We start from the raw sequence: 24,831 nt of genomic DNA on the forward strand, positions 1-24,831 counted from the left end.
TTAAAAATCAAAATCTTTATTACAAAAATAAGTTACACTCACCTCCAGCTTACAGTATAAAACAATGTTTATCTGCAGGAATGAAACAATGATGGTCAATGCCAATGAAATCTTGCTGTTTAGCAGCAAGGTCCTTAAAGGACGAGTAACATCTCCAGTTTCCATGGGTGGATAAAAGCAATGATTGATCAGGTAGTTTAAAAATGAAATCAGACTATACAGAAAACCAAGCAACTTTTTCTCAAGTTTTATTGAGTCGCATCCAGATTTTAACCTTTCATCTACTTTGGAAGCAAAAACTACAATATCCCTTTTCAACAGAAGAGATTTAGATTTTAGAAATGTTCGTATGAGTCTTCTATTGCTCAATTTTTACCTAGATTTTTTTTATTCAATGTTCCCCATTCATCCATTTAGGCCAGATCCACACTAAGTTTCTAGGAACCTCCATCAAATATTCAAGGTAGAAAATCACATTTAAGTGATCATCCAAGGTACTGAAATACCCTTGCAGGTGCACAGTAAAAATGTCACTGGCATCAAACCTACAATGTCCATTGTTTATACACTGTGACAGTGTAACATGATTATAGCAACAGCCTAACGTGCGAATACAGCATTGGATTTTAAAACAGAATGGAACTGTCAAGAGTATTGTTCTGGATGAAATGCAAGTATAAAAGGCTGATCTTTAGACATTGTTGAATTAATGTCAAATATAGTCTTTCACATTAAAATCTGATGCCTCAATAATTAAGTTTTCCAGCAGTAAGGATTTTATTTCAACATTCTGCATTAACTTTCTCCCAAGAGTGTCAATCCCTTGGTGTGCAGCTATGCAACCTAGTGGTAACGGCAAATGCATTTTAACTGTTGGAACTTAGTGTACCTACAGCAGAGAATGCTGAAATGACAACAGGAGCGTTGATTATCCCTAACCAGGGAAAATAACAAGGGCAATTGTACCAAGTGAAAGCAACAAGTTCAGATCAGAACTCAGATTAAACTGGAACCTTTTGTGGTCCAGCTGCTCAGTGGATAAATTCCATTGATGATACTAAGAAATAAAGTATCAATTATTAAGCAATCAATTCAGGAAGCTGGGGTACCCCTTAGGTGTTCAGAACCCATATTCCTTAGTCGAATCCTAACTTTACCCAGTACTCACCCAACTACCTTAACATTTGCACGGTGTTAACCCAGCCATCCAATATAAAACATCATATGGTACAATCTTTTACAGGTTTGTTAAAAATAAATGGGTTAAGGAAATTATTTACAAGTGTAGTGCTATGGGAATTACGAAATTAAATTTCTTACTGAAATTTAACCCAGAAGCTTGTGACTTGAGGCCAAAAGGAAAACAAACACTTTCTAAAGCATTACACTGCAATACCCTCAAATTTTTTTTCCAAGATGTTGAATCCCTTTAATATGCTGAAAGCAAACACTCCAAACTTAACCCTAGATAACCTTCCATCACTTGTAAAACATTCCAATTCAATTTTCAACTTTTAATTGTAGCTTGCACCTGGTCATTGAAAATAAACAGCAAGACTTTGTGCTTGCTGTTGATATATGGTGGCATTATACTACTTTAGGAACCGATGAATATGAATCAAAAAATCTCTAGGTAAAAAAAAGCAGATTGAACATTATGAAAAACATTTACAAAGGCAGAAATTTGCCACTGATTCAGCAGGGCAACTTCTGAACAAAGTGTGTTTAGTTCAGAGTTTACATCAAATCCAAACAAACTGGATTGAGAATGTGATTCATATCAACTTCATTAGAACACAAAAATATGCAATTTTATACATTGGTGGTAGGTAACCTATACAAAACCATCAAAAGGGATATTGTACTTTATTTCAGAATGTATGGTTTGCAGTCAAATTTAGTTTTTAATTTCCAACATTTCAGTACTTACAAAAGTAACATCTCCTTCAACTATCATACAATCTAAGGCTAACTATAATATCTGAAAAAGCAAGACAGCAATTTCAGTTTAACAGACAAAAGCAAGACTTGTTTCTGGTCATTTGTAAAAATTAGAGACACTATAACTTTATACACCCCACTTTAGACAGAACTAATTTGAGGGATTGAATGAAATAAAATCCAGACTAGCAATAAAATACAATAGGTCTCTTATGGGCAAATACAACAAAACAAGCTTTGCTCTTGTCTTACAGTTCTCTATTTACAGTACACACAGGGCAGTTTAATCCTCGGCGACTGAGGTAGTTAACCAACCCCTTTTAAAAAAAAAAGACAGGTTCAGAAAAGAACCATTTTTCTGGAATGCTCGACTACCTGAAATTTTGGCGATTACACTTCCATCTGCAAGCAGTTCTCCTCTTCAGGAATAATGATTTACAGAACTGTTGTGTGAGGTAGTGATGAGCAATGAGTGCTAATAGATCAATCAGTTGAACTTGAATGTGATTGTGCACAGTTTTAAGTCTTCCAAGCAGTTTAGCTTTGTATGAATCGTGTGAACATTATGAAATCTCTTGGCAAAACTTCAAGGTCATCACCCACCACTACCTCTGTACATTACAAAAAAGGTACATTTTGTTATACAAAGTTTAAAAATTATAGTCCATATATGTTTAAATCTGAAGCTCTTCATTTCCTTGGCTGTTCCCGATCTCCGTTTGGCATCATGGTCTGGAATTTTACCATCATCTCCATTAGCAGCTTCAAGTGTAACCTCCACATAGCAAGTCAGTCGTCATCAAAACAGGTCAGGACCGGCCTCGACCTCGTTTTCCTGCTAGCCAGGCAACAAAAGGAAGCCATTAAATTAGGATCCAAACTAAACCAGTTTTAGAAAAAGAGAGGTTAATACAAAGTACTGTTTTCAAAACATGCTTGTTCCCATTAATACAAAAATTACTGCTTGAATATTCCTGTATTTCAGGATCAAAATTTAATATGGCAAATCAAGCAATTATACTTAAATGAGCGTAACTTAAAACTAAGGAGTGTATCATTTAACTTAATTGGGTTCTGATTTTTAAAAAACAATCATTATGTTTGTTGTTCAAAAGAATTCATTTACAAAAGATCAGTTCAATGTAATTGTTAGTTTAGTTTAAAGTAACAAAAACAATTGAGCAGTTCTATTCGCAATTCCGAAGTGCAAAAATTCGAGATTGCAGAACTTCATTTAGTATTGATCTAAGAAATGGTACACTCCTTTTTTTTAAATTTAGAATCAAAGTATTTTAGTAACAACACAATTGAGCAGCTCAGTTAAACAAATTTCAATATGCAAACTAAAGCATCTTTAGTGATTAAGCAAATAACATACACTGAGCATTTAGTGCTGAAAATTATGAGCAGTTGATTTTTAATTTGACTTTTAGAAATGCATTTTAGAGCAGTTTCTTCATAAATACATCCTTATGAAGAAACTTATAATTTACTGATGTAACTATTTTTCCAGTAAAAATGGTACTAATTCTAGTTGCAGAAAAAAAACACAAAAACATCTCCATTTAGCTCTAAGATACTATTTGGTGTCACCCCCAAAGGTTTTTAATGGCACAAAGCAGTGCATATTAGATTCAGGTTAAGGAAACCTGTTCAGGTTAAACAGCAATGAAGCAAGTGAGACAGAAGTAACTAAAATTCAACGGTTCATCATTGATTTACATGTCAATCATTCTGAATTACACGGCAAGGAAATTGAAAACCTTGCAGAGTAAAGACATTGCCTTTGGAGAGTATCACTAGTGCATTTTTTAAAAAGCTAATGTTCTCAAGTTTAAATAGCATGAAATAAGCAATCCATATAATTAACTAAATTGTGCAGACATTAACACATTCCTAGGTTTTCTTTCAGTAATTTAACCACTCTGACCAAGGTTTTTCATTATAAATTCTTTGGAGAATTTGGATAAGTTTTTGTAAGGTTGGAAAAAATTTGTCAAAAGGAAAATTTATGCAACAAAACGGAATTTTGTTAAAATTCAAGTGGTTTGGTAGAATTTTGAAATTTTATTGAAATAGACATTGACAGTAGATAGAGAATACAAGAATGAACTTGACAAAATGTCACTTCTGGAATAGCCAAACCAAATAACTGGTAGTAATTTGAAATATCAGTCAACAACAAACAAATTTATTTAGGTCAACTTGCCTACTTCTGGTAATGCAAGTTAGTAACATACAGCTTCTTCAGTTACTTCAATACAAGAAATTCAGGAAAAAAGCAACAAGCTAATTTTGTAAATTATGCATTTAACTTTAAAAGCCACGGAAACAGAACTACCAGTAATATACATACATGAAAGCCAAATATTAGATTATGTTTAATGAGCCAGATTGCTAAAAACTTTTTTTTTTGGCAAAATCATGATGAATTATGTCCATCCTCTGCTAAACTAGATGGAATGCCTTTATCCAAACAGCCGAATTTCAAAAACAAAAGAAAGCCTTTCCCACAGTCAAGTGGAACCATTGCAGACTATGCAGTAAAGTCCAAGTGATTTTTTTTTTGTAAAAATATATATACACATCTGCAAACAGGGATTCTTGCCAGATGTCACCAATTAGCAAGCGGCAGCCAATCAGATTAAAGGCCAATCTGCATTTCGAAGTCAGTTCGGACAACCTATCAGTCATATTTTACTGAACCCCTAATGGTCTATTTCCACTGTTGCCCATAAGTATCCTGATAAAACTCCTGGTTGTTCTCAGATTTGTAACCATAGTTACCAGAATAATCACCACCTTGGAGCGGTTGCTGAGCAATAGGTTGGGAGCCCCAGTTCTGATTATTGGTCTGGCGCCGCTTCGAATCTGGCTGGTTGTACCCATCAGCTTTTCGTTTGCCTCCTACATTTCCACCGCGGCCACCCCTCACACCACGTACCCCGCGGCCTCTTTGCTGCGCCTGGGGACCCCCTCTTGCACCACGAGCACCTCTCCCTGCCATTTGACCACGCGGTGTGAATCCAGATCTTCCACGTGGTTGGGGAACTCCACGACCTCTGGTAAGAGGGGCACCTCTTCCACTTCTGCCACCTCTTCCTCTAGTAGTCATCTGATAATCATCATAGCCATAGTACGGGTCTTCATATCCTCCACGATAATCATGGTAATCATAGCCATAATAATCATAATCTTCATAACTATAGTAATCTAAAGGGTAGCTGTAACCTCCTCTGGCTCCACGTCCTCTGCCTCGTGTTGGAGGGGGCATGCGGGGAGGAGGGTAGTAATAATAATCCTCATATCTGGAATTAGAAAAGATAATATTTTGAACCATTAAAAATACAAGCTTATCAATTCAGCCAAATCATTGAGCAAACTTTAGTTGATCACAACCACCTGAAGCATATTTCTTTTCAAAATAACTAAAAGCCGAGCAAATTGGTAGGTCCGGAATTTTTGACCGAATATTTGAATGGCACATTGACTTTTTGGTGCTCTGTTCTGAGGAACTATTGACTCTTCACTCCCTGCTTTGATGAGAAATACAGGAGAAACTTTTCTACATGACATACTAAGAAAAAAACCCATCAAGAACAATTTTTGCAATCCAAGAACTGTTTAAAAATGATATGCAGTTGAGAAAAATGGTGCATAACAAGGCAAACAAAGTGAATGGGCAAAACTGACAGGTGGAGCTCAATTAAATAACCTTTCCTTAAAAGACCAAGAGATGTGAGGAGCAAAACAAAAAACAAACTTGCGTGCTGAAACAAAAAGTGCTAGTCTTTATCTCAGCCAAGTTAAAATACAGAAGTAATCCTTGTGTCACATTTGGAGCCATGCACAGACCCCTCCTCGGCACTGCACTTTGTCTTGCAACTGTGTCTTAAGTGTGTCAGAAGGCAGTACAATAAGTTCACCAGAATAATACTCTCCCCTCCATCCTGCCCCACTTCTATAAGATTACATAACTAAGGGGAAGAGTGCAGTCGTGATGGATCAGCTGGTATTTTCCTGCCCATCAATTTTGCATATTGGGGCAGCAGTGGTTAGCACTGCTGCCTCAGTGCCAGGGACCTGGGTTCAATTCTGGCCTCAGATTACCACCTGTGTGGAGTTTGCATGTTCTCCCCATGTCTGTGTGGGTTTCTTCTGGGTACTCCAGTTCCCGCTGCCACACTCCAAAGATGTGCAGATTAGGTTGATTGACCATGCTAAATTGACCCTTAGTGTCAGAGGGATTCGCTGGGTAAATGGATTATGAGCTGAGGACTCGAGTGGGATTGTTGTCTGTGCAAGCTTAATAGACTGAATGGCCTCCTTCTGTACTGTACGGATTCTATGATTCCCAAAAGGCATGCAAGCTCATGGTGGAAAGTTGGATAAAATAAATTGAAATTTGGATCATGCATTACCCAAGTGAATGGCAGAACAGGCACAAAGAGCTGAAGGGTCAAATGGCAATTTCATTTAGAGGTCACTGGATCTGGTGCAGGAAACTGGAGGAAATAGTGCACTAAGGTCTACCCTTCTGCAGTTAGGTGAGGAAGTACAGTTCAGCACCTGACTTCCTACCTGCTAACCGTACTGGGTGTCTTAAACTAGAAATATACCTAATCTTAATTACCATTCCTTCTAAAAAGTTATTTAGGTTAGTTAAACTCAGGATAAAGAATAAGGATTCAAAAGGTAGTAGTTTCAATGTACACTACAAACATACCAACCAGGAACTGTAGACCATTCAACCCATTGAGCCCACCATTCAATAAGATCACAGCTGATCTGATGGTGGCCTCAATTCCACTTTTTTGCAACTACCTTTGTGATTCATGCACGAGAACACTGCTGTACCTCAAGAGTTATGATCTTTCTCTACGTAACTATGCTGACATTCTATTCTTCCTACCAAAGTGGACAATTTCACACTAGCCCATGTTATTTATACTCCATCAACCAATTTTTTGCCCACTCACTGAACCTATATCCTTCACAGATTCCTTGCGTCTTCACATCTTACTTCCCTACTTTTGTCATTACCAAATATATATGGTCCCAGCATGCATCCATTTTGCCTGTTCACTAACCAATCTTCTTTCCATGCTATGTTCATTGGTATGATAACATACTTGACTTTTATACCAATTACAAAGTTGAAATCTTTGCTGTAGCTAAGCTAGTACCACCTGCTGCTTTTTTTAAATCATTACAGTATGAACAAGTTGTTTCCAATTTGAAAACTCAGCAAGTGAAATGCAGCGATTCAGGAAAAAAGTAATACGCTTGCAACATGATTAAGATAAGTAATTAGACACTGATTATGGCTAAATAAGGAAGTGCTATCAATGACCGCCATTCACCACCTGTCCTGACGTGACAATACCAACCACCACAGATTCTTACCCAGCTGGAGCTTTGCCCAGATTCCAAGCACAATTTTTAAATGAACAATTTTTTTGAAAGGGCTGTTGGTCACATCTTACTACCAGATTGCAAAATGATTTAAACTAAAAGCTGAAATGTCAGATATACTCACGGCTGAGACCTAGCAGCTTGCCTTTGAGCCTGTCGCTCCTTCTTCTTCTTGTCTGGTGGTTTTGCAAGAACAATTTCAATATTTTCACCTTCTAAATATTTCCCATTCATTTCATCCATAGCCTGCCAAATAAACAAGATAAATATTCACAAGTTAAAAGTCATTAGAAAGTCTAACCTCTAGGAAGCTCCAGTATAACACAAGGTTTTGTTTTACCAGTTCAATTAAATTTCAAAAGAAGCTTTTTAAATAGGCAAGCCAAATGACTTATCAAATAGTCAAATGATGCAACATCCAACAACTAACCCTGAAGCTAAACATGTTTGATTGTTAAAGTACTAAGATGCACATCTTAAAATTTTCCTACAAAATTAAATCAGTGCCTAAAGAATGGATTTAACCAAAATATATAGGTATAAACATAGGAGATCTCATTGAGACATATAAGATGATGAATGGGATGGATAGGATAGGGGTGGAGAGACTCTTCCCGCTCAAAGGACAGTAGGACTAGGGGGCACAGCCTCAAGATAAAGGGGGGCGGTTTAGAATGGAGTTGAGGAGGAACTTCTTCACTCAAAGGGTGGTGAATCTCTGGAATTCTCTGCCCGTTGAAGTGGTGGAGGCTGCCTCGCTAAATATTTTTAAGACGCGGGTTGATGGGTTTTCGTTAAGCGAGGGGATTAAGGGTTATGGGGAGAGGGCGGGAATGTGGAACTGAGCCACGACAGATCAGCCATGATCTTATTGAATGGCGGGGCAGGCTCGAAGGGCTAGATGGCCTACTCCTGCTCCTATTTCTTATGTAAACATGTGTACAAGTGACACTAATAACTAGTTAACCAATAAATCCTGGCACCCAAATGAAAAATATGGAGATCTGCATTGAAAGACCATTCTTAATTGATTGACTTCATAGTTAGCCAAAAGCATACACCTCAGAAATAGCTAATTATGAAAAGCAATTCCATTTATTGTAAGAGTACATTACATGTAACAGAAGCTGAGTGATCTCAGTAAGTTAATTATCCTTCACTATTAATCAGCCGAAAGATGGTGAAAAATAGCTTTCATCACAGATCACAGCAGTCTTCCTAACAGAAAACAGTTATTCATTTGAAGTTTCATATGTAATACTACACCATTTCTGAATCTCAAAATAGAATGCTTCAGCAGCCTTTACCTTTACTGCACCATCTCGTTCATCAAAGTGAATGAAAGCATAATCTTTCAACTTCTTCACCCGCTCCAACTTGCCAAATTGGCTAAAGGTCTTTTCTAGCAATTCTTCTGTTACCGTACTAGCCAGGTTACGAACAAACAGCACCTTTACCTGCAATAGTGAGCAAATATCTTTAAATGTTAAGCCCAACTAATGGCAATAATTTCTTAATGTCAGCCTCAATATTAAGGCAATTAGAAATTACCATCCGCAGCTTACTGAGAAAGTGTGCAGCAGAGCGTAGCTGCCCTTGAAATGATGGCAGCAAATTGCCTTTTTGAACCATTGTGGTTTACAACATAAAACTACATTCACAATGCTGCTGGGTAAAGAATTTGCCAGATTTTGACCCAGTGATGGAGGAGGAACAGAAAAACACATCAAGTCAGGATAGTGTGCAATTAGAAGGAATGATAGTAATCTATGATGAATTAGTTGCCTGTGAATTTGGTGATTTGGACAGTCCTTCCAAACAAGCTAGCTGCTTCGATGCATCCTTTAGTAATACCCTATCCAGACTGCGGTATTTATGTTTAAGATAGTAGAAAAGGTGTTAATGAAGCATACTGCTTTGTCCTGGATTAATAAACAGCTTCTTAACTGTTGGAGCTGCATCCTTCCAGGCAAGTGAAGAGTATTCAGCCATGCTCTTGACCTACCTTGCAGGTGGTGGGGGCTTTAGGGAGTCAAGTGCGAGACACTGGCTGCAGTACAGTCAATCTCTGATCTGCTACAATAGCCATGATATTTATGTAGTGTGTCCACTTGAGTTTCTTATCAATGTCAAAGTCCCTAGGATGTAAGAGAACTCCAGGCAAGGAAGAGCTTATATAACTATGACTTCAATGACTACCATTAGAGATGCTGGCAAGCAACCACAGAATTCCCTTTTATTCTCACAGGGTTTGGACATTGTTGGTTAGGTCACCATTTTAATTGGCCACCCCAAATTATGCTCTGGAAAATGCTGGTGGACCACCTTTGAACTGCTGCAATTTGTGTGTAATACGTTTATGGGGGTTCCAGGATTTTGACCCAACAATGTTGTAGCCAGAATGAAAAAGTTAATTTCCAAACTTGACACTGACCTAACATTTTGTAACATACCTATTCCATCACATTTTATTATAAATGTTCAAGGATTAATACCTTTGACATGACCTCTGGATCTGGATCCTCAATAGGATCTGCCCATTCCACTGTTACAACATTGCCCCAAACCTTCACTTTTCCACTCATAAGCCTGCGTCTGGCTTGGGCAGCAGATTTATGATCTTCAAACTCTAAGAAACAGAAACCTCTATTCTTCTTCTTGTCATCTGGCTGGTGGTAAAGTATCACATCCGTGAGCCCCTCTGTCAAAATAAATAAGTTAGGAGACAACAATCACTAAAAAATCTCCACTGGCTTTGCTCACTATATTTAACAAATTTCTGGCAAAATAGCTTTTGTCTGTAAAGTACATGCACCTATGAAAAGTTTATTAAATGTAGAAAAAAGGTTTTCCAACATGAAGCACAAAGTCACAAACTTCCTTCCCTTCCTCATATAGAGAAACGTTTGAAGTAATTTTCCTACTATTTGACTATGCGAGTGAAGTGAAAAAGAGAATAGGATAGAGTGGATTGTTGAATCCTTGTATTTCAGTAAGAAATGCTATATTCAAGCTGCACTTAACTGACAAATGCAATGATTTAGTAAGCCAAACTATCACTGTGGGCAAACTGACAGATGACTGCAATAACTGTGGATCTTCCTAGGCTTTTGGAATGGTCTACCTAGATAATCTTTCATTCTGGTTTAGGAATCAGTGGGAAAGAGAAAAGCAACCGAAAATAGGTTTTCCTCAAAAAGCTATGGTACAATATGTTTAGCAGATCTTAATCGAGAAAGCAAGTACCAGAAAGCAATTTCCACAATGCCTCAAAGTTGTTGTATTTGCTTCTCGGACTTTGGCAAAGTCAAGGCTGGAAATGACCATGTAAAAGAAAATGCAGACGCCAAAATTCTGGTTACACTATTACATACAGAAATCATAGAAATCCTACAGTGCAGGAGGCCATTCAGCCCATCGAGTCTGCACCCACCATAATCCCACCCAGACCCTACCCCCATATCCCTATATATTTACCCTCTAACCTACGCATCTCACAATACTAAGAGGCAATTTTTAGCACGGCCAACCTAACCCGCACACCTATGGACTGTGGGAGGAAACCAGAGCACCCGGAGGAAACCCACGCAGACACGAGGAGAATGTGCAAACTCCACACAGACAGTGGCCCAGGTCCCTGGAGTTTGTAGATGTATGTAGACAAGGACTTCAGTACACAGGAATTTCACAGAAGTATAGATTTGATGATCACATAAGGAAATTTGACAAGTGTGAAATTTGTTGGTGTGGGGCAAGGTGCCACTGTTTGATATACAATATAAACAGGGTTAAATTAGGACTGTGTACTAAGTTACAGTACAGATCTAAAACACAAAATGCAATATTTTCAAAGATTCCTCCTAAAGTTTATTCCAAGACTTGAAAATCTAATTTATTATATAAAACAGATAACAGGACAGGTCAGATGTTGCAGTTGGTAAATAGCAATGTGATCCACAGCAAGCATAAACAGTCTGCAGCTCAAGCATAGCAACAGTAAGCTGGAATCTGACCTACTGACACTATGATGGATAAGGAAGGAAGTTGGACATTTCTTTTTAGAAGAGAGTCACATATCTTGGGTGATAATTAGATTTAGCCAATACTCATGGATAGCAAGATACGACTACGAGTGAGGCAGATATGGGGATCCAGAAGGTAGCATAGGGGGAGCTTCAGGCCTGCACTTGTCCAACTGAATGATGAGCTAGTTGATTGTACCACCGAGCATCAAAAAACGGGGGGCCCACAAGTTGTGCCGATGATATCCCTACCTACTAGGCTTTCCTATAACCCTCAATTCTATTAAGTCCCATGTACTCATCTAGAAGTCTCTTAAAAGACCCCATCGAATTTGCCTCCACCACCACCAACGGCAGTCGATTCCACTCACCCACCACCCGGAGTGCAAAACTTACCCCTGATGGCTCCTCTGTACCTACTTCCCAGCACCTTAAACTTGTGTCCTCTCATAGCAACCATTCCAGCCCTGGGAAAAAGCCTCTGAGGATCTATCCAATCTACACCTCTCAACATCTTATACACTTCTATCAGGTCACCTCTCATCCCTTGTCTTTCTAAGGAGAAAAAAACCGAGCTCCCTCAACCTATCCTCATAAGGCATGCTACCCAATCCAATCCAGGCAACATCCCTGTAAATCTCCGTTGCATCCTTTCAATAGCTTCCACATCCTTCCTGTAAGGAGGCAACCAGAACTGAGCACAGTATTCCAAGAGAGGTCTGACTAGGGTCTTATAAAGCTGCAACATTATTTCCCGACTCCTAAACTCAATTCCTCAATTGATGGAGGCCAGTACTCCTTAACCACATCCTCTACCTGTGAGGCCGATTTAAGAGTCCTATGGACCCGGACCCCAAGGTCCTTCTGATTCTCTACACTGCTAACAGTATTATCCTTGATATTATATTCCTTCATCCCATTTAACCTGCCAAAATGGACCACTACACATTTATCCAGGTTGAAGTCCATCTGCCACCTCTCCGCCCAACCTTGCATCCTATCTATGTCACGCTGCAACTTCTGACATCCCTCCAAACTATCCACAACACCACCAACCTCCATGTCGTCAGCAAACTTACCTACCCATCCCTCCACTTCCTCATCCAGGTCATTTATGAAAATTATAAATAGCAAGGGTCCCAGAACAGATTCCTGGGGCACTCCACTGGTGACCGACCTCCATGCAGAAAGAGACCCACCTACAACCACTCTGCCTTCCACCAGGTACATGGTACATACTCTTGCAACTCGGCCAACGTTGTCTACCTGATACGCAGCATGAAAGCATGGTACATTGGGGAGACCATGCAGACACTACGACAACAGATGAACGAACATCATTCGACAATCACCAGGCAGGACTGTTCCCACTTCAGCGGTCACAGGCATTCAGCCTCTGACCTTCGGGTAAGCGTTCTCCAAAGCGGCCTTCACGACATACGACAGCTCAGGGTCGCTGAGCAGAGACTGATAGTCAAGTTCTGCACACATGACGACGGTCTCAACAGGGATCTTGGATGTTGCACAATCTGTAACCCCCATGTCTTGCTTGAGTTTGCAAAACCTCACTTACTGTACTGTCTGGAGACGGTACACATCACTTTAACCTGTGCTTAATGCTCTTTCCACTCACGTTGTTGGCATCTTTAAGACTTGAATAGCAGGTTAGTTGTAAAGACTCGCATTCTAATCAGTAATCTGTAAACTGTCTGTGCTGTTATATGCTCCGTCTGAAGCCAGAACTCTCCATTCACCTGACGAAGGGAGAAACCCCGAAAGCCTGTGAGTTTACTATCAAATAAATCAGTTATTCTGCAGGCAAGCCAGTTCTGCATCTACAAGGCAACAGCCCCTTGGATCCCATGCCCTCTCACTTTCTCAAGAAGTCATGCATGGGGGACCTTATCGAATGCCTTGAAGTCCACATAAATCACATCTACCGCTCTTCGTCAATGCATTTATTCACATTTTCAAACTCAACCAGGCTCATAAGACAGAATCTGCCTTTGACAAAGCCATGCTGACTGCTACTGAGCATACTAAACTTCTCTAAATATTCATAAATCCTGTCCCTCAGAATCTTCTCCATCAACTTACCAACCACTGAGGTTAGACTCACTGGTCGGTAATTTCCTATCCCTATTCCCTTTCTTGAATATAGGAACCACATCCGCAATCCTCCGGAACCTCTCCCGTCTCCATCGACGACGCAAAGATCATCGCCAGAGGTTCTGCAACCTCTTCCCTGGCCTCCCACAGTAACCTGGGGTACATCCCATCCGGTCCCAGCGATTTATCTATCTTGTTGCTATTCAAAATTTCCAACACATCCTCTTTCTTAATGTCCACATACTCAATCTTTTCAGTGCGCCGCAAGCCTGCAGTACAACCATTCAGATCTTTTTCAACCATGAATAGAGGTAAAGTATTCATTAAGCACCGCTGCTATTTCTACCAGTTCTGTACAAACTTTCCCACCTTCAGATTTTAAGAACATAAGAAATAGGAGCAGGAGTAGGCCATCTAGCCCTTCGAGCCTGCCCCGCCATTCAATAAGATCATGGCTGATCTGTCGTGGCTCAGTTCCACTTTCCCGCCCTCTCCCCATAACCCTTAATCCCCTCTCTTATCAAGAACCCATCAACCCGCTTCTTAAAAATATTTAGCGAGGCAGCCTCCACCACTTCAACGGGCAGAGAATTCCAGAGATTCACCACCCTTTGAGTGAAGAAGTTCCTCCTCAACTCCGTTCTAAACCGCCTCCCCTTTATCTTGAGGCTGTGCCCCCTAGTCCTACTGTCTTTTTTGAGCAGGAAGAGTCTCTCCACCTCTATCCTATCCATCCCATTCATCATCTTATACGTCTCAATGAGATCTCCCCTCATTCTTCTAAACTCTAACGAGTACAAGCCTAGTTTATTCAGCCTCTCCTCATAGCTCAATCCCCTCAACTCCGGTATCAGCCTAGTAAACCTCCTCTGCACTCCCTCCAGGGCCAAAATATCCTTGCGCAGGTGCGGCGCCCAAAACTGCACACAGTACTCCAGCTGCGGCCTCACCAATGCCCTATACAGCTGCAGCAAGACCTCACTTTTATATTCAATCCCCCTCGCTATGAAGGCCAGCATCCCATTCGCCTTCCTGACTACCTGCTGCACCTGCAAGCTGGGTTTTTGCGACTCATGCACAAGGACCCCGAGGTCCCTCTGCACCGTCGCCTGCTGCAGTTTTTCGCCACGTAAGTAATAGTCCTTCCTACCATTCTTCCTACCAAAGTGGACCACCTCACACTTGCCAACATTAAATTCCATTTGCCATTTCCTGGCCCATTCGCCCAGCCTATCTAGATCCTTCTGCAGACTCTCCACACCCTCCGCACAATTTGCCTTTCCCCCAATCTTGGTGTCATCAGCAAATTTCGACACCCTGCACTCAGTTCCCTCCTCCAGATCATCTATATAAATGGTAAATAGCTGAGGCCCCAGCACCGACCCCTGGGGCACCCCACTCGTCACCAACCGCCAATCCGAATAGCACCCATTGACCCCCACTCTCTGCCTATTTGACAACCAATCCTCTATCCACGCTAACACCCTACCCCCAACTCCATGTCCCCTGACCTTCTGCAATAACATAGTTCCTATTCCTTCACATCTCATCCTTCTACTCTTCACGTACTTGCAGAACGCCTTAGGGTTCTCCTTAATCTTACCTGCCAAGGCCTTCTCGTGATCCCTTCCGGCTCTCCTAATTTCCTTCTTAAGTTCCTTCCTACAAGCCGTATACTCCTCTAGATCCCTAACATCTCCTAGCTCTCTGAATATTTTGTACGCTTTCCTTTTCTTTTTGACTAGATTCATTACAACTTTCGTGCACCAAGGTTCCCGCAACCTACCAAAATCTCCCTGTCTCATCGGAATATTGTCATGCAGAACTCTAGACAAACATTCCTCGAAAATTTGCCACCTTACTTAGGTACTCCCCACCCCCCCTCCTCCCACCCGAGAACACCTTCTTCCAATTTCCTTCATCTAATTTTCTACCTGATGGCTTCATATTTCCCCTTGCTCCAGATAAACATTTTCCTAACTTGCCTGATCCTATCTCTTTCTAATGCTAGCATAAAGGAGATAGTTATGATCACTATCCCCAAGATACTCTCCCAGAGATCTGACACCTGTCTAGGTTCGTTAGCCAGTACCAGATCAAGTACAGCTTCTCCTCTTGTAGGCTTATCCACATACTGTGTCAGGAAACCCTCCTTAACACACCTAACGAACTCCTCCCCATCCAAACCCCTTACCTTAGGGATATTCCAATCGATGTTTGGGAAATTAAAGTGTCCCATCATGACAACTCTGTTATTACTACATCTCTCCAGGATCTGTTTCCCTATCTGCTCCTCAATATCCCTGTTCATATTGGGCGGCCTATAAAAAACGCCCAAAGTTATCGACCCTTTCCTGTTCCAAACTTCTACCCAGAGACTCTACAGACAATCCCTCCACATTCTCTACAGCCGTGACGCAACTCCCCCCGCCGCCACCCCAAACCCCCTCCCTGTCCTTTCTGAAACACCTGAAACCCAGCACCTGAAGTATCCAGCCCTGTCCAAGACATCCAAGTCTCTAATGGCCACCACATCACATTTCCAAGCAGCGATCCACACTCTAAGCTCATCCACTTTATTCACCACACTCCTGGCGTTAAAATAGACACATCTCAAACCTTCAGTCTGAGCGCGCCCTTCTCCAGCACCCGTCTATCCTCCCTCTTACACTGTCTACAACCCTTCTCTATTTGCAAGCTAACCTCCTCGCTCCCAGTCACCTCATCTCGATTCCCACTCAGCCTTTCCAGTTTAAAGTCTCCCCAGTAGCCTTAGCTAGCCTTCCCACCAGGATATCGATGCCCTTGGGATTCAAGTGCCACCCGTCCTTTTTTGTACAGGTCACACCTGCCCCAAAAGAGGTCCCAATGATCCAAGAACCTGAATCCATGCCCCCTGCTCCAGTCCCTCAGCCACGCATTCATCCTCCACCTCGTTCCATTCCTGCTCTCACTTTCCCGTGGCACAGGCAGCAATCCCGAGATTATTACCTTCATGTTCCTCCTTCTCAACTGTCTACCTAACTCGCTATATTCTCTTTTCATGACCCCTTCCCTCTTCTTACCTATGTCAGCGGTACCAATATGTACCACTACCTGTGGCTCCTCTCCCTCCCACCACAGGATTTCTCAGATGCGACCAGAGACATCCCAGAACCCGGCACCAGGGAGGCAAACCACCATCCAAGACTCCCGTCTGCCTCCACAAAATCACCTGTCCGACCCTCTCACTGTAGAGTCCCCAATTAATACTGCCTTCCTCCTCATTTCCTTAGCCCTCGGAGTTACAGGGCCAGACTCTGCTGTAGAGACACGGCCACTGCTGGTTCCTCCAGGTGAGCTGTCCCCACCAGCAGTACTCAGACAGGAGTACTTACTGTGAAGGGCACATCCATTCACATCACATCCTGCTTTAAACGTATTCAATAACTGAGTTTCCACAGTCCTTGGGACAGAGAATACCAAAGATTCACAAACCTGTGACATGAGAAGAAAATCGTTTTATTCTGCTTCTCTTACTTCAATTGTCTCCTGGTTCAAGACTCATCAACAAGGGAAACAGCTTACTTGCACCCTCCCCATCTATCCCTTTAATCATTTTGCAGGTTAAGGTGATCACCTCATTCTTTGAAACTCAAAATGCAGAGCCAGTTTCCCCAATCCCTGTTCATAAGACAGTCTCACCATCCCAGGAACAAGTTTGATGAACCTTCATTGCACACCTTCTGTGGCAATATCATCAATCCTAAGGTAAGGGGACCAAAACTGCAAACAGTACTCCAGGTGCTGTCAACTGGTCTATGGTTGGAGCTAGTTGTGCTAGACCATGCTGTAAAGCAGTGATAACTGTTTTTGCCCCATTCATGTGTTTGTCGAATAGACTGAGCATCAATAGTGAATGTGATGAGGGAAATGATGCAACTTTACCTGTCACTTTACCAAATTCTTCCATAATCTGTTCCTTTGTCTTGCTTTTTGGAATGGATCCAACGAAAAGTCTGTTATTCGCCACAGAAATGCAAACACCAATGTGTTTACCAGGCCGAATTTCATGGTTATCACACTGACAAAATTGATAACAGAGTTAGTTCATGAATCATAATCAGGAGAATGATTATACTGTGCATATAGATCACAAAATCTTACCAACTTGACTGCTTCCTGTGCTGCTTCTTTGGAGCAAAAGGTGACAAAAGCATACCCTCGATTTAAGCCAGTCAGAGGATCCATCATGAGACGCAAATCCCATATTGGCCCAGCTTTTTCAAACAAAGGGACAAGTTCATCTTCAAAGAGATCCCTTGGTATTTTGCCTACAAATATCTGACAAAATTAGACTGACGTTAATAAAATATATATAAAACTTGGCTTTCATTGATTTAAAGAAAGCTGATAAAACTGATTATTTCATACCAACAAAACAACAACACGTTCTGTTTTAGGTTAATATTAAAAATATCCCATTACCCAGCCATCACTTTCAGAAGTTGACATATTAATCAAATCTCGTAGTTCAACACTCATAACACCCCTATAATTAAGCACAACATTATAAACTCTCTCCCCTTGCTATCCTAACTCACCTCACAACACACTGTTGTTCTTTTGAATTAATGGGGGGGGTGATTCCAAGAACCACGTAGCATTCATCAGTCCATAACCATCGTTACTCACCTCAGTACCAATATTAGGTTGAGGACCCGAATGTATCGTATGTGGAGGAGGACCACCATACTTCCTTTGTCCTGTAGTGACATCAAGTGTATATCCTGTTCTTTCCAATAGGGCCTAAGAAAATAGAAGTAAAGTTTAACCAAAGTGAAACCAACAAGTATAATTTACTAGAAAAAATATGGTAATCATAAGGATTGCAGCTCTGCCAAATCCTATTGAGTAAAGAAGGGCCCATTTTTTATCCGAGACAGATGTGCATTCAATTTCTTCAACGCTCAAGCTCTCCGTTGACGTGGACTGCTGACTAGCCTGATTCCTGCGATTGAGCGACTATCATAGGAGTAAAGGTCAAACAGGTCAGATTTATATTCATTGGTGTTCAGAATGAGAGGTGAACTTATTCAAACACAAGACCCTGAGGGGACTTGACAGGGTAGGTGCTATGGGGATGTTTCCCCCTTGTGGGGAAATCTAAAACAAAAGGGAAGTTGAAAAATAAGAGATCTTCCATTTAAGATGGAGATGAGGAAGAATTTCTTATCTCAGTCGGTGGTGAGCATTTGGTACTCTCTTCCACAGAGAGCAGTAGACCTATTAAAAGCCAAGTTAGACAGATTTTTGATCTACAAGTCAATTAAGGATAATAAGGGACAGGCAAGAAAGTGGACTTGAGATCATAATCAGACCAACCACTATGTTACTGAACAACAGAGCAGGCTTGATGGGCCGAATGGCCTATCCCTACTTCTTATAACATAGCCTTAAGCAGCTTGCTGAAAACTTGCCACCTAGATCATGCAGACGGAGCAACAGGAAGTAAGCAATGCCCACAGAACCAAGTCCCATTTGATGGAGATTTGATTGGCAGTGATATTTATTGCAGAGTAGTGTGAACAATACAAACAAATAGTTAAAAAGGTATACAAGGTCCTACGCTTTATTAACTGGGGTATAGAGCATATGAGAAAGCGAGTTACAACGAGCCGTTATAAAACACTGGTCTCATATTTGGCCTCAACTAACAAGAGTGTCCAATTTTGGGCACCATGTCCTTCCTAAAGGATGGGTACAGAAAGAATTAAGAATTGTTCTAGAAATAAGTGATTTTACGTGGATAGTTTGAAGAAGCTTGGGTTGTTCTCCTAGAGAAGAAAATTGAGGATAAATTTGAAGGAGGTATACAATATCATGAAGGCAAAAGCAAACTACTGCAGATGCTGGAATCAAACAAAACCAGAAAATGCTTGAAAGTCTCAGCTGGTCTGATTGCATCTGTGCAGATAGGATAAAGCTAACATTTTGAGCTTGGAAAATTAGAGCTCTGAAGGGTCAAAGGACATTGGATAAACACCTAAAGAAAAAAAAATTGACCTACAGGGCAAGTGTAGGGGAGCTCTTACAGTGCCAATACTGACTTGATGGGCAAATGGCCTCCTTTTATGCTGTAATGTCAAATTAATTATTAAAAAAAAGAGGCTAACCTTCCTGAATCTCACTAATTAATTTGGAAACTCAAGATGATTTCCAGAGCAGTCCATTTTGAGGTTGGAAGCCATGGGGTAAAATTTGAAATATTTACTAGTGCAAATCAATTTACTTGACCTGAGAAACATCTGTCATAGATAACACTAAGTTGTACGATCCAGAGCCACAAAGGAGGGTACTCAATTTATTAATAATTCCGAGGGCAGAGGCCTGCAACCTGAAGCAGAATAAGGATTTGCAAGCAGCTTTTGATGTTTAAAAAACCGATCAAACCAATTTTGATCACAATTTAATGACTTGTCTGGTTTTAAAACTTCATTTCACTTAAGAATTTTTTAAAAAGTTATTTTCAATTGTCCTATTTTTCATTATTGGCATTTAAATAACAGCCATCAAGCCACTCCATTGTGTCAAACTGTCAGAAAGTCACTAACAAATGAAATAAAAGGATAAAATAAAAAAAATTAGTGCTGGAAAAACTCAGGTCTGGTATCTGTGGTAAGAGAAACAGAGTTAATGTTTCGGCTCTCTGAAGTCCTATGACTTCTTTCAGATTTCCAGTCGCTTTAACTAAGGAATCAAACTGGACACAGCACCTGGCATCTATCAAGGAATCTGCCAGAAATAGTGACAAACTCAGCCCAGTTGTACTTCAAGGGCAGTTAATGATGGACAATGAATGTGGGAGCTAACGGCACCCACATTCCACAAATAAGGGAAAATCCTTCCTCAGTCGCTTTCTAGCAGCATCCACTGCAAACATGACATGGAAGGTAACTCAAAAGGTCAACTCTGGCTACTGAAGAACTGTCAGTGTCTACGTAGCAGCTAGAACCAGCTTTTCCTAAACATGCAAGGAAAATAAGCTCGCAATAGTTTTCATTTAAAGAAATAAGCACCAAAGCAGAAACATTTGCTACAAAATGTCAGAAAACAAGCCAGGCTTATTACTTTAATGTAAGCACTGCACCTTAATTTTTGTCTCATCTGGACCTTTATTAGCATCTGTCACTTTAGATCCTTGCTTTTCCCTCTGCCTGTAAGTCTTCATTACTCCACATAGAAAGGCACTTTTATTCTATACAAAAAGAAATATCATAGAAGTAACAAGTCTCAATGGAATAATTATTTCTCCCTGATCACGGTGGACAAGGTTCCTCTTTTCCATAAAAGCATTCAGGGAATCAGCTGAGTTCTACTGGATTAGAAAGACTTTTCTCACATGACAAAGTATTTAGCAAACAATGGAACATGAAACTCAACTTTGTTAACCATATCACAGCACAAATATCATCAACAATTAGCACCAATATAACAAAGGGATTCGCAGGAGATACACAAAATATTTAATTGTAATAATGCATTAGCCCAAAGTACGTCCAACCCTTTTGATCTTGATATTAAACATGCATCAAACTATAAAAGATAGGGTTTAACCATGAAAAGTGAGATGATGCACTTTGGAAGGACTTATTTGACAAGGAAGGATTCAATGAATGGCATGACACTAGGAGGTTCTGCGGCAATTATTCATGTTTGTCCAATGATACGGTAACAACGGTTGAGTTCCATGGTTTGTTGAATACTTTGGCATGTTGCCCATAGATCTCTGAAGACGGAAGGGCATGTGAATAGAGTGGTGAAAAGGGCATATGGGACATTTGTCCTTGGAGTTGTATGGAACTTTGGCGAAGCCACAGCGAGAATAGTGTGCAGTTCTGGTCATCATATTATAGGAACGGATGTTACTGCTCTAGAGGGGGTGCAGGAGATTCACCAGGATGTTACTGGAGATGGAACATTTAAGTTACAAGGAGAATTTGGATTGGCTGGGGTTGTTTGCTTTGGGAGCTAGAAAAACATAAGCAGTGACCTGATCGATGTGTACATGATTATGATGGGCATGGACAGATACAGAGCAGCTGCTCCCCTCAGTTGAAGGGTCAGTCACAAGAGGTCATAGGTTCAAGGTGAGGGGCAGGAGGTTCACAAGGAACATGAGGAGAAAACATTTTTACCTAAAGAGTGGTGATGATCTGGAATGCACTGCTTGGGAGGATAGTACAGGCAATTTGTCTCGCATCCTTTAAAAGGTACCTGGATGAACACTTCACATATCAAAACATTCAAGATATGGGCTAAGTGTTGGTAAATGGGATTAGTTGGGAGGTCAGGTGTTTCTCACGTGTCAGTGCAGACTTGATGAGCTGAAGGGCCTTTTCTGTATGATTCTATACAGAACAAAACCCGCGTATAACAAAATTCCTATTTACATTAGCATTAATAAAAGATTTTAACCAAGAGATACTGTGACATTTTCTAACTTCTAGAATGGCATTCATACCATTACTGTCAATACCTTAAAGCTACTGTCTTAAGTTAAATGAAATATGAATGTAATTGTAAATAAAAATGAATAAGGTACACTATAATCAAAGATTACACCAACCTGATCTATTTTAAAATTTGAATGTTTGTGGGAAGTTTCACATTCACAATGGCATGAATACTACTATATTATTTCGATTTCACTTCTCGATCTAACTTAACCATAATGAACAGAACAATCCTTACCTGAACATGGGAAAGATCACTTTCTTTAAACTGTTGTAGTACTGACAATGCACCTTCTTCATTGAATTCCCTCAAGGCATCAATTGCTCTCTCATCTAAATCACTATGAGAAACCAAACCTATAGGAAAATTCAAGGTATATCAATAAACAAATCTGGCAGTACAACTCAAAACATTCAATAAGAAATCTGATCATTTTCTTTACCACAAAAATATATACCAGCTGAAATGTGTCTAGTTTCCATAATCCCCACACCAACAATCACTGTCCCATCAGTACCAAGCCTGTAGGGTGACAATAAGCCCAACTCTCCTGATACAAATGGCAGTAAGCCAGAGTCCCTCAATTAAATTTGCTCTATTCTCCAGTACCAGGGTACCCTTCATGTCATGAGGATTTGTTTGCTTGACTGTGCTAGACTTGGGTTCAACTCCAATTGCCATAGTAGCTTTCCCTGTACTTGCTCAAACAGATGCAGAATTTTGATGCACTTAATTCAATTCTTAAGACAGCAATCATGGTAGGTGACTCAAAATGCCTTGTCATCAAGTCCTGGTTCTGAACCATAATCCAATGTTGATATTTACACACACACACACTTCTCAGTTACTATTTGTCCTCAGGATTTCAGGAAAGGAAATAAAATAGGAAGAATGAATACATCTGTGTTCTATATATTACATCACAAAAACAAGTTACTGTTATGTAGAACATTTCAAGTCACTTCACCAGTGTTAACAAAATTTGAAGCCAAGCTACTAAGGGGATATTAGGTCAAATGCTTGGTCAAAGAAATAGATTTTAAGGAGCAGCTGAAAGTAGTTGGAGTGGAGATTTACTAAAGGAATTAGAGCTCAAGGCCTACACTGAAGTCTCATTACCAACAATGGAGCAATAAAAATCAGGGAAATGCAAGAGACCAGAATTAGAGGATCAGAGTTATGTGGCTGGAAGCTAGATATAAGCAGGGGTGAGGACACAACAAACATCTGAAAGTCAGGATTTAAAATGTTAAATCTTCCACTGTCAACATAGCAGAAGCTCTTGCAATTCTGCAGCATTTTATAAGCTAAAGTTTATGCAAGTTGCAAGGCAGGCAGCCCAAACAAGAAACAACTGGATTAGAAAAGCAAAATGTTATTTAGATGAAAACACTACAGAATACTGCAGTAGAGATATCTGGATGCCCTCGTACTTGAATCACAAAAAAGTTGGTATTCATATAATTAGGAAGGTAAATGGAATGTTGGCCTTCATTGCAAGAGGTGGGGAGCAGAAGTTTTAAGAAACGGGAGTCTTGCTATAATTGTACAGGATATTAGCGAGACAGCACCAGAAGGCCATTCAGAGAAGGTTCACTAGGCAAATTCCTGGGATAAAAGGGTTGTCTCAAGAGGATCAGTTGAGTAGGCTGCATCTGAATTGAAGTTAAGAATAAGGGATTATCTTATTGAAATATATAAGATTCTGAGGCAGCTTGATGGGGTGATGCTGAGGTGGTGTTTACCTTTCATCCTTTTGGGAAAGTAGAGATCATTTCAGAATAAGACCTACTTATGAAGGTGATGAGGAAGGATTTCTTCAGAGGGTTGTGAATTTTTGCAATTCTCTATCCAAGACAGCTGCGATGGCTGAGTCACTGAGTACATGCAGGGCTAAGATATGCAGATTTATAAAATATAGGCAGGTTATGGGCAACAGGTGGGATAGAGAGGTCAAGATCAGGCCATGTCATCCAGAATATTGAATTAAATCGAGCCTTATGGCCTGCTCATGCTCCTTTTTTGTTACGTTGAATTTAGGGATAGCAGACAAGGGTGAACAACAACATACCTTTACACAATGCTTCTACCTAAAGGGTCCAAGATGCTACACAGCAGCAGGAAAAAAAACAAGGTACAACACCGAAACAGATAGGGAGATATTAGTTACTGACTAAAAACTTGGTCAAAGAGATAGGTTTTAAGCAGCATCTTAAAAGAGTTAAAGCGGCAGAGATGCAGGGAAGGAACTCCAGAGCTTAGGTCACGAGCAACTGAGGCAGAGCGTTTACAATTGCCAATGCTCAAGAATGCCAGAATGAAGTAAATATCTTGGGGTTGTGGAGTCAATGGCATGGCCATTGAGTTATTGGTGAAAATTTTAAGACCAAGTCACTGGTTGATCAAGAGCCAATGTGGATTAGCAAACACATGGGTGATAGGGGAACAGGATCTGTCAGTTAAAGACATGGGTAGCAGAATTTTGGTTGACCTCGAGTTTACAGGTGGTGGGAGATCAGCCAGCAGGGCACTAGATTGGTCAAGTATAGAACTGAGACAGGCATGGATGAGACTCACTGAGTGCAGCTCAGTCAGATGACAAAGGCCTAAGGCCCTTGATCTCATTAAACCAGATGCAATAAAGGCCAGAGAGGGAGGTTAAGCATACGAGCTAAATGAATATGATTGTTTTGAAGGTTATTCCATTGGCCAGCGGGGAGGGACAGAATTGCAGAATAGTTGCTCAGAAATTAAAAGATTTAATTTTTCTGGCTAATTATTGATTTAAGTCAAATTTCTGATCGTACCCAGTGCAAAGCAATAACCAAGGGAAGTCTGAACTTCCCAG

At 40.5% G+C, this 24,831-nt stretch overlaps 1 protein-coding gene across 6 annotated transcripts in view; it reads right to left on the reverse strand.

Moving 5' to 3' along the window:
* Positions 1-24,831, reverse strand: part of LOC145350878 (heterogeneous nuclear ribonucleoprotein Q-like) — a 28,731-nt gene continuing 3,900 nt past the window's right edge. Inside the window, exons 3-12 of one of the 6 annotated variants that reach the window (XM_080200292.1) lie at positions 22,221-22,339; positions 20,617-20,724; positions 18,162-18,275; positions 17,634-17,810; positions 17,415-17,550; positions 9,852-10,057; positions 8,664-8,813; positions 7,481-7,602; positions 4,886-5,249; positions 1-2,776 (exon numbers count right to left, since the gene is read on the reverse strand). In XM_080200292.1, coding sequence (XP_080056418.1) covers positions 2,741-2,776; positions 4,886-5,249; positions 7,481-7,602; positions 8,664-8,813; positions 9,852-10,057; positions 17,415-17,550; positions 17,634-17,810; positions 18,162-18,275; positions 20,617-20,724; positions 22,221-22,339 — 1,532 coding nt within the window. In that variant the 3' untranslated portion in view covers positions 1-2,740. Of the gene's footprint in view, positions 2,780-4,110; positions 5,250-7,480; positions 7,603-8,663; positions 8,814-9,851; positions 10,058-17,414; positions 17,551-17,633; positions 17,811-18,161; positions 18,276-20,616; positions 20,725-22,220; positions 22,340-24,831 lie in introns of those variants that run through there. The other 5 variants (XM_080200291.1, XM_080200289.1, XM_080200288.1 and 2 more) reach the window with 5 other exon arrangements.

Source organism: Carcharhinus amblyrhynchos, chromosome 12, assembly GCF_965287045.1.
Source record: "Carcharhinus amblyrhynchos chromosome 12, sCarAmb.v2.hapA, whole genome shotgun sequence".
NCBI classification, from domain to species: Eukaryota; Metazoa; Chordata; class Chondrichthyes; order Carcharhiniformes; family Carcharhinidae; genus Carcharhinus; species Carcharhinus amblyrhynchos.